This window comes from Amyelois transitella, chromosome 3, assembly GCF_032362555.1.
Source record: "Amyelois transitella isolate CPQ chromosome 3, ilAmyTran1.1, whole genome shotgun sequence".
Classification (NCBI taxonomy): Eukaryota; Metazoa; Arthropoda; class Insecta; order Lepidoptera; family Pyralidae; genus Amyelois; species Amyelois transitella.
In genome coordinates, this window is record NC_083506.1 from 153,074 (window position 1) to 166,071 (window position 12,998).

Below are 12,998 nucleotides of genomic sequence, written 5' to 3' on the forward strand. Positions count from 1 at the left end.
GAATGAAAACCAGGGTGAAAAGAGGGTATGGGATTATGTGAAACTAGTTGTCAATGAAAACGTTGGAAGGGAAAGCCCTAGGAACTATCTACGAACGTGTTAAATTGGAGACATTTTGGTGAAAAGTCAAGAGTATCCTTGCTTGTAAAAGAGTAACCTAACTCGTATGAATATAGTGGTGAATGTTGTTGAAGCTAAAGAAATCCACCGCGAGTCCCAATGCGGTCAGGTACCAATTACTATTTTCGAAGTTATGTACATTAGTTTGATTACTAACTGATGCTCTTACGATGAGGGAAATCATCGTGAGGAAACCTGCACATTCAAGCAACTAGATGTGTAACCATATGATCCAATACGGGTTAGGTTTACCTGCAAAGGTTACGAAGGTCAGATGGGAGTCGCTTCGTGTAAAAACCTGACTCACCCAATCCAGGATCCATGGTCAAGAGCTTACCCCGGGCTCCTCTTCAGAGCGGTGAGGATGCTACCGGGACTATAGCCAAGAAGAAGTAGTGGCAATTGAAGAAATCTCTGTTTACAACCTACACCTCCTCCGACTCCTGAAATTGCAATAAGTGAATGCGTTGTCAACCCTGCGGATTTCAGTACCGGGTGTCGGATTAGTCATCAGAGCAGCTTGGAAGTAGTGAGCTGACTTCAACGACCGACAACCAACGTCTCTTTAGCTTTACTCACAGGCTTACGTACAGAATATTACGTATTGTTTTTCTTATGGCGTAGGCAGAACCAATAGCCAAAAGTGTGAAGGCCGCGAGTTGGATGACTTTAGAAATTTAGAGATAGTGAAAGGTGCTAACCCAAAAATCCTGAGTTTATGGGAATCTCGAAGAATAGCACACTATATTATTTCCGAATTCCGAATATCAACAATACATATGTACATATGAATACAATATCAGACTTTTCCCACTATTGTCCTTTTATTCCGGTTTCTTTAGATTTTCCGCGTTGCCGCATTAATGTACAAATGTATACATAAGTAGAGCAACATTTTTGTTTTCCTCCCCAATAAACAAGTGTTGTTCACGGCCGTACTTAACATAAAGAGGTCAGACTAACAGTTATGAAAGCAACACGCAATTTGAATATAATTGTAGTGCGGTGGCCGAAATCTCATTGGCGCGTCCATTTGTTCTCATAAAGTCGGCGAGCTTGCGGTGTTTGCTCTGTTCTCACCGCCCCCCCTTCCCCCATCCCCCGCCTCATACCCTCACTACGCTATATAGGGTTGCCCCAGACAAAAATGTGAGATTATTGTGTTTTGCTTACATAGGGTTGCAAGGTATCAATTTAGTACTTGGTGTCGGAGTAGGTGATTCAGTTCTTCGAGTAATGCAAGTGTATGTATTTATTAGGTACTCTTTGTTCTGCCTCTTGATTCACTTACTCTCAACTCGCTATATAGGTTGTATGGTAAATCGCCGTTTCGTTTTTAAGGACATAGTAAATAATGAACAAGCTTAACTTTCTGAAATATAAAACCAATAAGATACTCACAAAAAATATTCTAATTATTTGGAAAGCTTAAAAGATGCCTCTGTAAATTTGCCACGTGATTTTTCAGACACCGTGTATAGTATAGGGTAATAGGATGTCTGAAAAATGCCACAGTGAAACGTGTTTTATTTCAAGATGTTTTGCACTTTATTACGAAAATTTAGTATTCGAGCTATGAGCTGCTAAATAACATACTACTAATTCTGTTTAAAATTTAGTGTATCTCTTTTTGAAGTTCTCTTGTAGTTAAAAAAAGATATGGTACAATAATGCACTCATCAACAAATATTCGTGTTATGGCATCAGCTATAGATTAATCTTTATGTTTTAAATACCGAGTTTTTTATGTCAGCATCTTGATTAAGATGATATATTTCTTGGTTTTCTTATGATGCAGGTCGCTAAAGTCGGTCAAATGTAATTCTTTTCAAGTCAGTGATCTGTAACTATTCCGCATCCTGGCAGCCCCCCGCTCGCCCGCGGCAAAGATTTCAACTCGGAAGCTGCACGGAAACGCTCCGGAGATTTTAATGCATACTTATTATTTATTCGGCTGCGGCGGGAAATGCACGTGTAATTCACTTTGAGGCTGTAACTTCTGTAATAGTGTAACGAATTTCACACCGAGCTGAGAATAATTAAATGCACGTTCCGCTCATTTTATAAACCGAACTGTTTGTTTTGATTAATTTCTGTCATAATAATGTGTCCTTATATAAGCTTAATTTAACTTTTAAAAGACTTTAAAATGATAGCTGTTTTCAAGAAGTTTGGGCAAAGATGGGTCTGAAAGCAGTATAAGTATAAAAAGAAGTAAAAATAAGGTGACTTGAGTAGTGATAACTTATTACAATATTGGTTCGTATGAGAAGAAAGAGACCACTATTTTTCATATGTTTTGAATTATATCTATTCAAATTGTTTCACAATTTCGTAATTTGAAAGTTACACATATACGCTTATTAATAATTAGTTATAACGATCAAAACAAGCGATCCGAACATTTGATTAATATTAAATGAACTATTTGTCAGACAGTACACTCGGCGGCGGGTTCAGAGATCAGTTATTCATATAACGTCCGATGTGTAACGACCGTCAGCCATCACACACACACACACACACGAAATTAATTGATAATGTAACGCAATCAGGGTGCGAGTGTGTTTTAATGACGTCATTATTGGGGACGTGACAAACTGACGGTGACGGGTGAACGAATGTGGCCCTGTTTATTGCAGTCCCTAATTAATTATGATTTTATAAGCCTATTAGTATTGCTAATACTTTGAAGCTTTATCTAATTATATGAGTTTGTCTAAAAATAAATTGTAATTTGTGCAGTTCTCACATTTTGAAATTATTTTAAAATTAGGTATAGTATAAAAGCCAAGTTTATAATTGAGATTAGATAAAGGTAAAAGAGAGAATAAGAAACTCATTTCACACTAATAAATAAAAAATTGTGTTTGTCTATTTGATCGCATTTCAGGATTCATCTTATTAATGAATCTTCATAAATTTTTGTTACTCACTTTATTATGAGTACACATAAAGATATATTTCCTAGTAATTTTCTCTCAGCAAAAGTAAAAACTAGTCCCGTTAGATTTGCGATAAATGACATATGAGAGTGAAGCCACGAACAAAACCTAGTTCGCGATAGACTCTAAGCATTTTTAAACGCCAACTTCACGGAGAAGCTTTGGATGATAATTCTATTTACCATTGTTTTGACTTGGAAAGCGAAGCATAACCTTGTGGTGCACGAGTTAAATCACGTGGTCCAGGGTTCGGTGCCGGCGCCACAAGCTCTGAGGAATACCTAATCCGCCGCACTCGCCTCAAGCCCGCATTACAATTGGCTTTGTGCTAGCGATGGAACGGTTTCAGCTATTAAATTACACTGCTGTTATTCGCGAAATTATTTCACATTTCTGAGAACTGTGCGGAATGTCTGTTGAAATGCAAATATAATTCACAGAAACATAGTAAGTATCAGAGATTATTCGAAATGTGTCCGAGTATTTTCTGGTGGAGTAGAATAGGTAATATTTAATAGAGTAGTTAACTGGAAAAAGATTATTTAGACCGATCTCATTATCACATACACATATCATGTTAGGGAAATGACCCTGCCTACTCCGCAGCTAAAAAAGCTCCACTTAATCATGGCCTTCTCAGTAAAATGGGGATATGAATATTTTTCCAAAACAAGACCATATTTATATTACTTCCTCAAACTCCATAAACAAGCACATATGCCACTTTATTACCTTACATCCAACCAAAGAATTCATACCCGCTCAAAAATCTTGACCCTAATGATCAGACTGTTTACTCCCCCACAGACAATATAGTAACTAGTCCAGCGGCGCCCAGCAGGTGTGAACGGCTGCAGCCCGCACCTGCATATAAAGTACCGCGTTTCCACGCGGAACGCTGACTCGGACTCGCCGGACTTAGCTTTTGTTAAAGCCGGAAAATTGACTTTGAACATGACTCTTTTACAAGCTTTTATTTCATTTCACCTATCCTCACTTGCGCGCAATCTAATCTTGGCGCTTTCGACCCACTTTCTTGGCGTTCGATTGAGCTAACAATTTGCACACGAGTCATATAAAAGTACATACGAGTATATCTATCTTGTACTATCGTCTAACTTTCTTGATAAGTTTTTACATACATACATATAGTCACGTCTATATCCCTTGCGGGGTAGACCGAGCCAACAGTCCCAAAAAGACTGATAGGCCACGTTTAGCTTTTTGGCTTGATGATAGAATTGAGACCCAAATAGTGACAGGTTGCTAGCCCATCGCCTAAAAGCAGAATCCCAAGTTTAAAAGCCTATCCCTTAGTCGCCTTTTACGACATCCATGGGACAGAGATGGTGTGGTCCTATTCTTTTTTCTAATGGTGCCGGGAACCACACGGCTATCAGTTTTTTGAACAGCAAATAATTAAAAAAAAACCATGTTTCCTTTGACGATGTTGATTATCATTTGTTATGATCCTTTTAAATCACTCTTGTTTACGCTTATTCATACTGTTTTCGTACATGGCAGATCCCGATCTGGTAATTCTGATACTCCAATCTTCCAATCAGCATTTAAAATATTCATCCACCGTTACACTGATAATAATATTTCAATCCTTATCACGTTTCACCACAGGGCGGGGAGTCGTGCCCGCTAGTTCGCCGCCGCCATGCAGCTGATGCACGGTGCACTCGCCCCGGCTTCAGCTCTATAAATATGCCTTTTGCGTGGGTTATCATGCCGGCACTAGAGCTCGTAAGGCACGCGATAAAACGTTTAGCTGACTTCACATTTTACGAATCCAGTTAAGAAAACGATGTTACAGATATTTATGTATGTAGATATGTATGTGTGTAGTTTATTTTGTAGATATATATGTAGGGTTATCTGATAATTACTTTATTTAACACCCACTTAATTTTCTGCGTAATCCAAAGGTTGACTATCAGTTAATGCATTTAGCATTGAGTGCCCCCATTGTAAATACCTACATATTTTTACAAAAAAGTTTAATAAAATGAATAACATTTTCCAGCACGGTACGCCGATGATCATTTTTAATCTCTGTAGCATTTGAATTCCTTTCGATTTTTTTTTTCAATAGATAAAGCGGTGACTAATAACTCAGGTATTCTGAGTGAGAAATTTTCGATAAAAATTATCTGAAGAATTAAATATATAAAAGTATTTAATTTTTCAGATAATTTCACCATTTTGACGACGCACTCAGTACAACATTTTTTGTTGGGTTCTATCATACCGGGTAATTTTCTGTTATCATGAGGGCTTGTTCTGCATTTTCTTAGCACTTTACAGATTACCTTGTCTAGAATCGTGGCTATAGGAATATATCTCTAAAGTGTGACGCAATCATCAGTAGGAGAACCAATTAGGCAGAAGTGAATTGGTTAAGGTTCCCTCTTTGTTTTTGGAATGTACCAGTTATCTCGCCACTTCACTCGCCTCCAACTCGCCCAATGTGCAAATCATTTCAGCACAAGTTGTGCATAAGGAGGCTGCGTAAATGAGGTTAATGGCGGCGCCCGGTTCCAGGTAGTCACACCCTACATCTCACGTTTATCTCCTCGCACTCAATAGTTTTATTACAAAGGCAGTTTATTTTTCATTCCGCTGCAGAATAAAAATATGTACTAGCTTTCGCGCGGGGCTTCGCTTCCGTGGTCTTCGCCGTGATTTCTCCGTACGTTATTTCGTCTTAACCAGTCCAGTCGTTTTTGTGATATTATAAGTATAGAACCACGAATAGTATGGATTAATAAAGAAAATAATTATCGTTTTTCTCACTAGGCGTGGCCTGCTTCGGAGTCAGATCATGATGTAAAATGAACTATTTTTCTGTTTGATTTATTTTGGTCTCGGATGTTTGTACATAATTTGGGTATAAGATTAGAAAAAGAACTCAGGCTTCCTGGTAACAAGGCGGTTACCCACCGCACGCGCACGCTGAGAGGCGCTCAGCTTCCAAGCTTTAATTCCATTCCTACCTTCGCATTGATCGGAGACGCGATTAATTTTCAATCTGTTGTGAGTTCGCCAAAGTTTTCAACGTTAATTAAAACTCTACCTGAGAAATTTCCACGAAGAATAACGAAAACGCAGAACAGGCAACGCTATCCGCCTGGTTCGTGATAGCAAGTTATAAAGCTTCTTAATAACAAGATTTATAAGTGATTTTCTTATATAATTTCATCAAACACCTTGTGACAAATAGTTGCTACAGCCTACAAAAACCCCAATACACAAGAAACATGAGGCGCGTTTTGAACTTTAGATATATACTCGTAGTTTTTCATTCCCTTTAATAAAATGCCCATACATAGGTATGGGCATTAGAAAATAAATTTTAGATTTAAATTTACAGGAGGGATTTTTCCTTTCTATCTTATTTTCTATACGTAAACACTTTCAATAACTCTCTCATGGAAAGCGGGCATTCAACTTGTGCGGATACATCAACATTCGGTTTAGTTTCAAAATTCCAACTAAGTACTACATATATACAAACAATCACGTCTATATCCCTTGCGGGGTAGACAGAGCCAACAGTCTTGAAGACTTATCAGTGTTCAGTTGTTTTGTTCAGCTTGATGATAGAATTGAGTGACAGGCTGCCAGCCCATCGCCTAGAAGAATCCCAAGTTTATAAGGCTATCCCTTAGTCGCTTTTTACATTGATTTGAAATTAAATAAAATCTAGATTTCAATATCCCAGAGTTACCGTTGAAATATTTGTTAGCATAATAAATACAAACTACAATGTAGAAAATTGCATTGAAAGTAAAAATATTTTTCTGAACAAAAACATGTTTCCTAATGTTAAAAGATGTTGAAGTTTATTGCAATGTATGAGATATTAATAAAGCAGTGAATGTTTCACCTCGCAGTGATAACCCGGTTATTCCCTCTGCCGCCGACGGCTCTTCATATCATAATGGATGGGATTCAATTAACACGCCTCATTTTATAAAGGGGGTTCCGAGCGATCATTTATTATGTAGCCGTGTAAAGTGCGGCCGATTTTCATTTGCATGCTCCAATTCCGGAGATGTACAATACATTGGGAAACATACTAGACATTTATACAGCGACTTGCTTTTGCTCGGGGCTTGCTCCCGTGGGAAATTTCAGAAAAAAATAGCAGCTATTTCTAATAAATTTAGTTGCCTGTGCGAAATTTCGTGAGAATCAGAACAACAGTTTATGAATTTATTTGTTACAAATATACAAGAATACAAATCTTTACTCTTTATACTGTGGATGTTAATACTACATAAAGCTTTGATTTCAATATTTTGTTAGTACTGTTATGCTCGTAAATTGAATCTGTATAAAAAAGGACACTGACTGATTTGTTGACTAACAAACTCGTATCAATCAACGCACACCCCAAACCGCTGGCTCTAGTTATTTGAAATAATGAATCATGTAAGTCCCTGTTATGATCATCTCGAGATGCACCACGAGAGAATTTCCCAAAATTCCCGCGAAAATGGAAATTAGTAGCATATTAAATTTCGTTACACGCGGGCAGAGCCTTAAGCGTTCTATTTTTATTCGACGAAAATATTATGATTGACAGAAATGCCCGAAATTTATTGAATCCTTACGCAAAAGGTAACGTGAAAGCGGTAACTTATAATGTTTAGTATCATACTGGTAGATATTACTTCAAGTGATAGAGTAACAAACCATTAATAAACTATAAATTAATCGGAACTCCTCCTAGCCGGAGCAGTGGCATTCAATTACTATAGTAAGTCAGGACTCGGTATCGGACGAGTAGAACACCCGATGTTGTGTCACGCCGAGAGGGTTTTAATTAAATTAACTCATTGCGAGGATTGAGAAATAAACGCCGGACCTCGCTCCGACTCGATATTAAACTCGATATTTTTCGATAAAACAACTCCATCGGATAGAGAACGCGGCCAATAATTTGCGGAATTCAGCTTCATATTGCGCGCTGCATTTTATTCCCATTCCAAATTGTATTTTCACACACAAAGGCGCACTCGATTCGTTAATATCACTCAAATAAATCATTCATGATAATATTATGTTAGTAAAGTACACACTGATAGCACTTCTATTCTATAATCAAAGAAAAAACAAACCATTTTATGAAGCTCCGTTTAATTGACTGCTTATTAAAACAATGAGTAGTATGTTAGTAACTAGTTAAGAATACAGGAGACAGTCATTGTAAGTATAAAGATCTTTTACATTAACAAAAAATAGACAACTTTTATCTGAAACGGATTGAACTAATTCATGCAACCTTCGTTACTTATAAGCTGTTTTTAATTCATTAGAAAAAGTGTCACAGATTTTAAGAGGGGTTCGGTAGTAACACGCGACTCACTGGGCGGCGCGGGCGCAGCGGGGGCGTCGTCCGCGAACATCTGCTGTTGCATCCACTGGCTAATGTAATTTTTGTAGATCTCCTCGCAATCTGCCGACATCATAAAATCTTTCTATCAATCCTTTTTGGAAGCTGTAAAGAGATATACACCACAGCATCACCTGACCTTCTGACAGAACAACTACTTACTGCAGTCAACTAGAATCACCCTTTAATTTAGTAGGTCTTATATTAATTATTCGGTCTCTTACATGTTAGCATAAAGATAATACAATATTTGCAGTTTGAATATTCACCTAGTTGGCGTGCGGCATATAATCTACAAAATGTATCCAGGGCTTTATAAAAGGCGGCAGAATATGGCGTTTCTTCTCAAATTATAGCTACAATTATCACTTTTGACTTATGACGTTTGTCCTACAAACTGCATATTACAGATTTATTACTGGCGACATATAGTTCTTACCATAAGAAGAAGAACCATTTTAAGTGATTCCTGAAGTTCTTGGTGAAGCCTCGAATGTACTCGTTATTTCCGGACTTCCGATGATCGTGAAATAAAATGTCAGATGCCGCGAATTGATTTGAAAATTCATAAGTAGCAGGTTCCAAAGCCTTGTATATTTGACAATGAAAACTACATTTCGTCAAGCGAGGCAAGCGAGTTTCCAAATACTCGTAGTACATTTACAACAATTTTTCATATCGCGATTTTGTGCCAACTGCAAATTGTTTGATTGTTATTCGAACGTTGCGATCAAACAATTTTCTATAGATTGAAGCTTTTATTTCCACGTTTGAAGCGAGTTCCAATAACGTTATAAGCGTAACCTAGAAATAAAACAATAACTCGAATCGTATGATGAAAACTGTATTATAAGCGCTCTGTAGAATAAATGGTGTTTCTATATTTCATATCGTTGAAGTGAGTTCGCGCGAGAATCATGAATAACCAAACACATATTCTTATGAATAGAGGAAATTGCCCGCTTTCAAAGAACCAGCGCGAGGAGAATTTTGAATTCCTAAATGATTTTACTCTTTGAAAGTCGAGTACTTCCGCAGAGTAATCACATCAGGAATGGCGAAGCTTCAACGCCGGCACCTAATGGAGATTGTACACTTTAAATAATCTAGAAAAATCTACACAGCCAACAACAATAAATGCTTTAATTTATTAAACATTAGTCTTGTTGCTAGTCGTGTCGTCGAGCTGCTTTGGGTGAGCTAGAGTCAGCTACCGGCTTCGATATACGTATGTATACCTTAGCTAATTTGTCCGCCGACCGGAAAGGCTTAGCGGCGACTAATCCGGCTGTGCCGGGCCCGAATAGCTATCATGAAGCGTAAGTACAGCGGCTTGTGCATATTTGGGCAATGGAGGTCCTCAAAACAAAGTTACGTGATTTGTGCAACAATCTTCATCGAGCAATTTCCGGCATAATTGTATAAAAATTCCGTCGAGATGGAAACGCCCCCGACGGCACCATTACGCGGAATTATATCAAATGTGAGCGATCGGCTGCATCGCTTCCTAAATGCTAATGTCTTATTTGAATTGTTGAACTATGGAAATTATAAGGAGCTCGCTCTCCTTGATTAACATTTTCATCGAGTCTCATCGTCGAACGAAACGACTCTCTGTCGACGCTCGATAAACGATTGAAGTAATGCAATTTCATTGAGGTACTTACTTTACAAGGTGCTTCGAATGTCGGAAACTTCAGCAGCAGTCGATCGGAATTTTGCAGATTATTTGCGTTCCGTTCCGCCGTTAGTGCGCGCAGTCAGTCCGAGCACTTAGCGACACCGGGCGCGAGTTATACCATCAATTGATATGGAGCAATCTCAATTTATAAAACCCTGGCGAGCGCCCAACTGACCCACGGGGCTCTAATGGAGCTAGCGCGGTAACAGCATTGCATTTTCTTAGAGAAAAATCATTCGTATTCTCTTTGGAACCGGTGATAAGGCCATTCTGCGACGGGATAACGTTTCCTATCAGCGTTTTATTTCGGCCGGCCATATTCTGCTATCAGTTACAATAAACGCGGGCGATCGCGATACGCATTCGATTTGGGTCCGTTTATTTAGACAAATACAGCGTTCGTGATGAATTCGATTGCGGCTGACGACGGCCGGTATCCGCTTTTATCTCTGGATTTACAACAAATTGCTGTTTTGGGCGCGCGAGCCCGATTAATTCAAAGCACGCCCATCCGCTCCAATAAATATGTTAAAACGTTCCGTGACAATGGCTGGGTGCGATTTCGCATCGCATTCCCGACTCGCCATTTGTCGGGATTGTCCCGCGATCCCACACCGCGCCCCGCTCGGGTGTCCCACTTCACTACGTCGGTGAAACGTGAATATGTCTTGCGGAGACGCTGCAGCGTCTGCTCCCTTCGTGGCCGAGCTTAAGGTTAAGATAAAATTGAACAAAGATAGAAAGGGAGAGTTACTTGTTTATACCATTCAATAGCTACTTTCCGACATTTTCGACTCTATACACCAATTTCGATGGTGTCTCCAGGGTCGCTGTTGAGCGTCGCTACATATAATTACCTACTTTTGGTTGATCTGTATAAAGACGTAGCATTCATTGAAGCTTGATAAGTTGCACCCAGTCGGTCGTGGTGGGTGAGTGTGTCACATGAAGTAACATTAAGGCTTATCACTAATTGACTGAGACAAGGACGACCGCACAGGTTGCTTGGAAATCTTGGAACTTGTAGACGCCGAAAACCATTTGAAGAAATTCTTCAAGTTGTTGTCATAAACAGAATATGAAGTCCCAAATGTGAAGTCCCACATCCCACTACTGCCCGACTCAGTATGCACTGTGTTTCTTTGTGGGGCATTGTGTCATGTGCAGTAAGAGACTTACCAACAACGTTGAGGGAGACGAAGAAGGAGCGCACGGGCTGCGTGGACACCTGGCACTCGTAGACGCCCGCGTCGCGCTGCTGCGCCCACTTGATGTGCAGCGTCCAGTCGTCCGCGGCGGGGGAGTGCGTCGCCTGGAAGCGCTGGTCGGACGTGTACGTGTAGCTGCCCACCGTCAGGATGTGCAGGTCCCGGTGGCGGATCCATGACACCTGTGGAGATAAGGGGCGTTTTAGATACCTTCTTAGCGTTTCATTTAAGAGTGGACACCAAGCTCCAATGCGGAATGATTGGGATGGGAGAAGTAAGTAGTTCTTATATAATAAATAAAATTGTTTATATCTCAGGTACTTAATGGCGGAATCAAAATAAGATAAAACTTTGAAATCAATATCAAATTATATCGGTCTTTACTATTGATCTCCATGCACGTTTATTTCAGAATTCTTTGTCCAGAAAAATGTTTAATGTTTTTTTACTGGAAGATTTACCACTTGCTGTAGTCCATATTGCGAAATTAATAACAAATTTGAGCCTTACTTCAAATCTTTAATCTGGATTGATTAACTGAATAACTTATATTAAAATTATCAATACCCCGGGCTGCCCCGCCACACGGCCCACAGGTTGAATACGGCCGGTCGCAGCTACCGGGCTGGAAGGGCGTTTGAAGTATTTTCGGTTAATATTCCCGGCAGTTGTTTTAGGGCCCCATTGCCATGCAAATCAGGCTCTATGAGCGCTGAGCTTTATTACTCATTCGTTTTATTAAGCGATGCTTCCACATCCTACATGCCGCCTTCACGTTCTGATTTTATAAACGCATTTCCGAGACTAAGTACGAGTATATAAGATATGATTGATGTGGTTTGTGGTAAAAATTTACCGAATAATATGGAGTTAAGGATGTTTAAAAGGAAAGGCATGAAGCACTAGACGTAGTAAGAAACAATGCTCTCAATTTAAAACCGAAATTGTAGCAACTATTGAAAACCGGAACGTAATATACCTATTAGAACTTCTGTTAGTTTTTAACATATCTGTAAATATCAATTGCTTCAGCCATCAACCTAAACGTAGTCTTTTGTGTTGTCACTATTGACTCGTCTTTATATTGCATTCCAAATAATTAACGTAACTGCTAAAATTATGGGTATCGAACTCTAACCCCTTTCATTTACGGGTTACCTTAATGTACTCGTATTTCAGTATACATCAATTAAAGATCGGCATTGCTATGTTTCCTCAACTACCCTGGGCTCAGCCCATGGTCTGAACAGAGAGTCATGCTGTAAGTGCCGTGATGTATAATTCACGCGCGCCGCGCGGGGTCGCGACCCGATGGAATTCCGTATTTTTCTCTGAATGCCAGCTTTGTGAGCGTTACAGCCTTAAATTGGATTTTATTTCATATTTGTGTTCGTTTCGTTTAACCATATTTTATTCAACTTCTTCATAATTAAAAGGTATCTCTTGAATTTGACGCCTATGACTAAGGTTGATTAAGTTTTAATAATTAGTGGATTTCAGGGTCGAAATTGGTTATTGTAAAGATCACCATCCTCCTGGCGGTCCTCTTCTTCTTCTTTAATAAGGTTCAGAGGTTTACTCTCACCGAAAAAACATCGGCTAGCAATCAAACTTATCTACATGACTCACAAAAGAGA

At 39.1% G+C, this 12,998-nt stretch overlaps 1 protein-coding gene across 1 annotated transcript in view; it reads right to left on the bottom strand.

Moving 5' to 3' along the window:
• LOC132902960 (zwei Ig domain protein zig-8-like) overlaps positions 1-12,998 on the bottom strand; it is a 380,584-nt gene that overhangs the window by 31,197 nt on the left and 336,389 nt on the right. Inside the window, exon 4 of the mRNA XM_060950048.1 lies at positions 11,333-11,543. Within this exon, the coding sequence (XP_060806031.1) occupies positions 11,333-11,543 (211 nt within the window). The remainder of the gene's footprint in view (positions 1-11,332; positions 11,544-12,998) is intronic.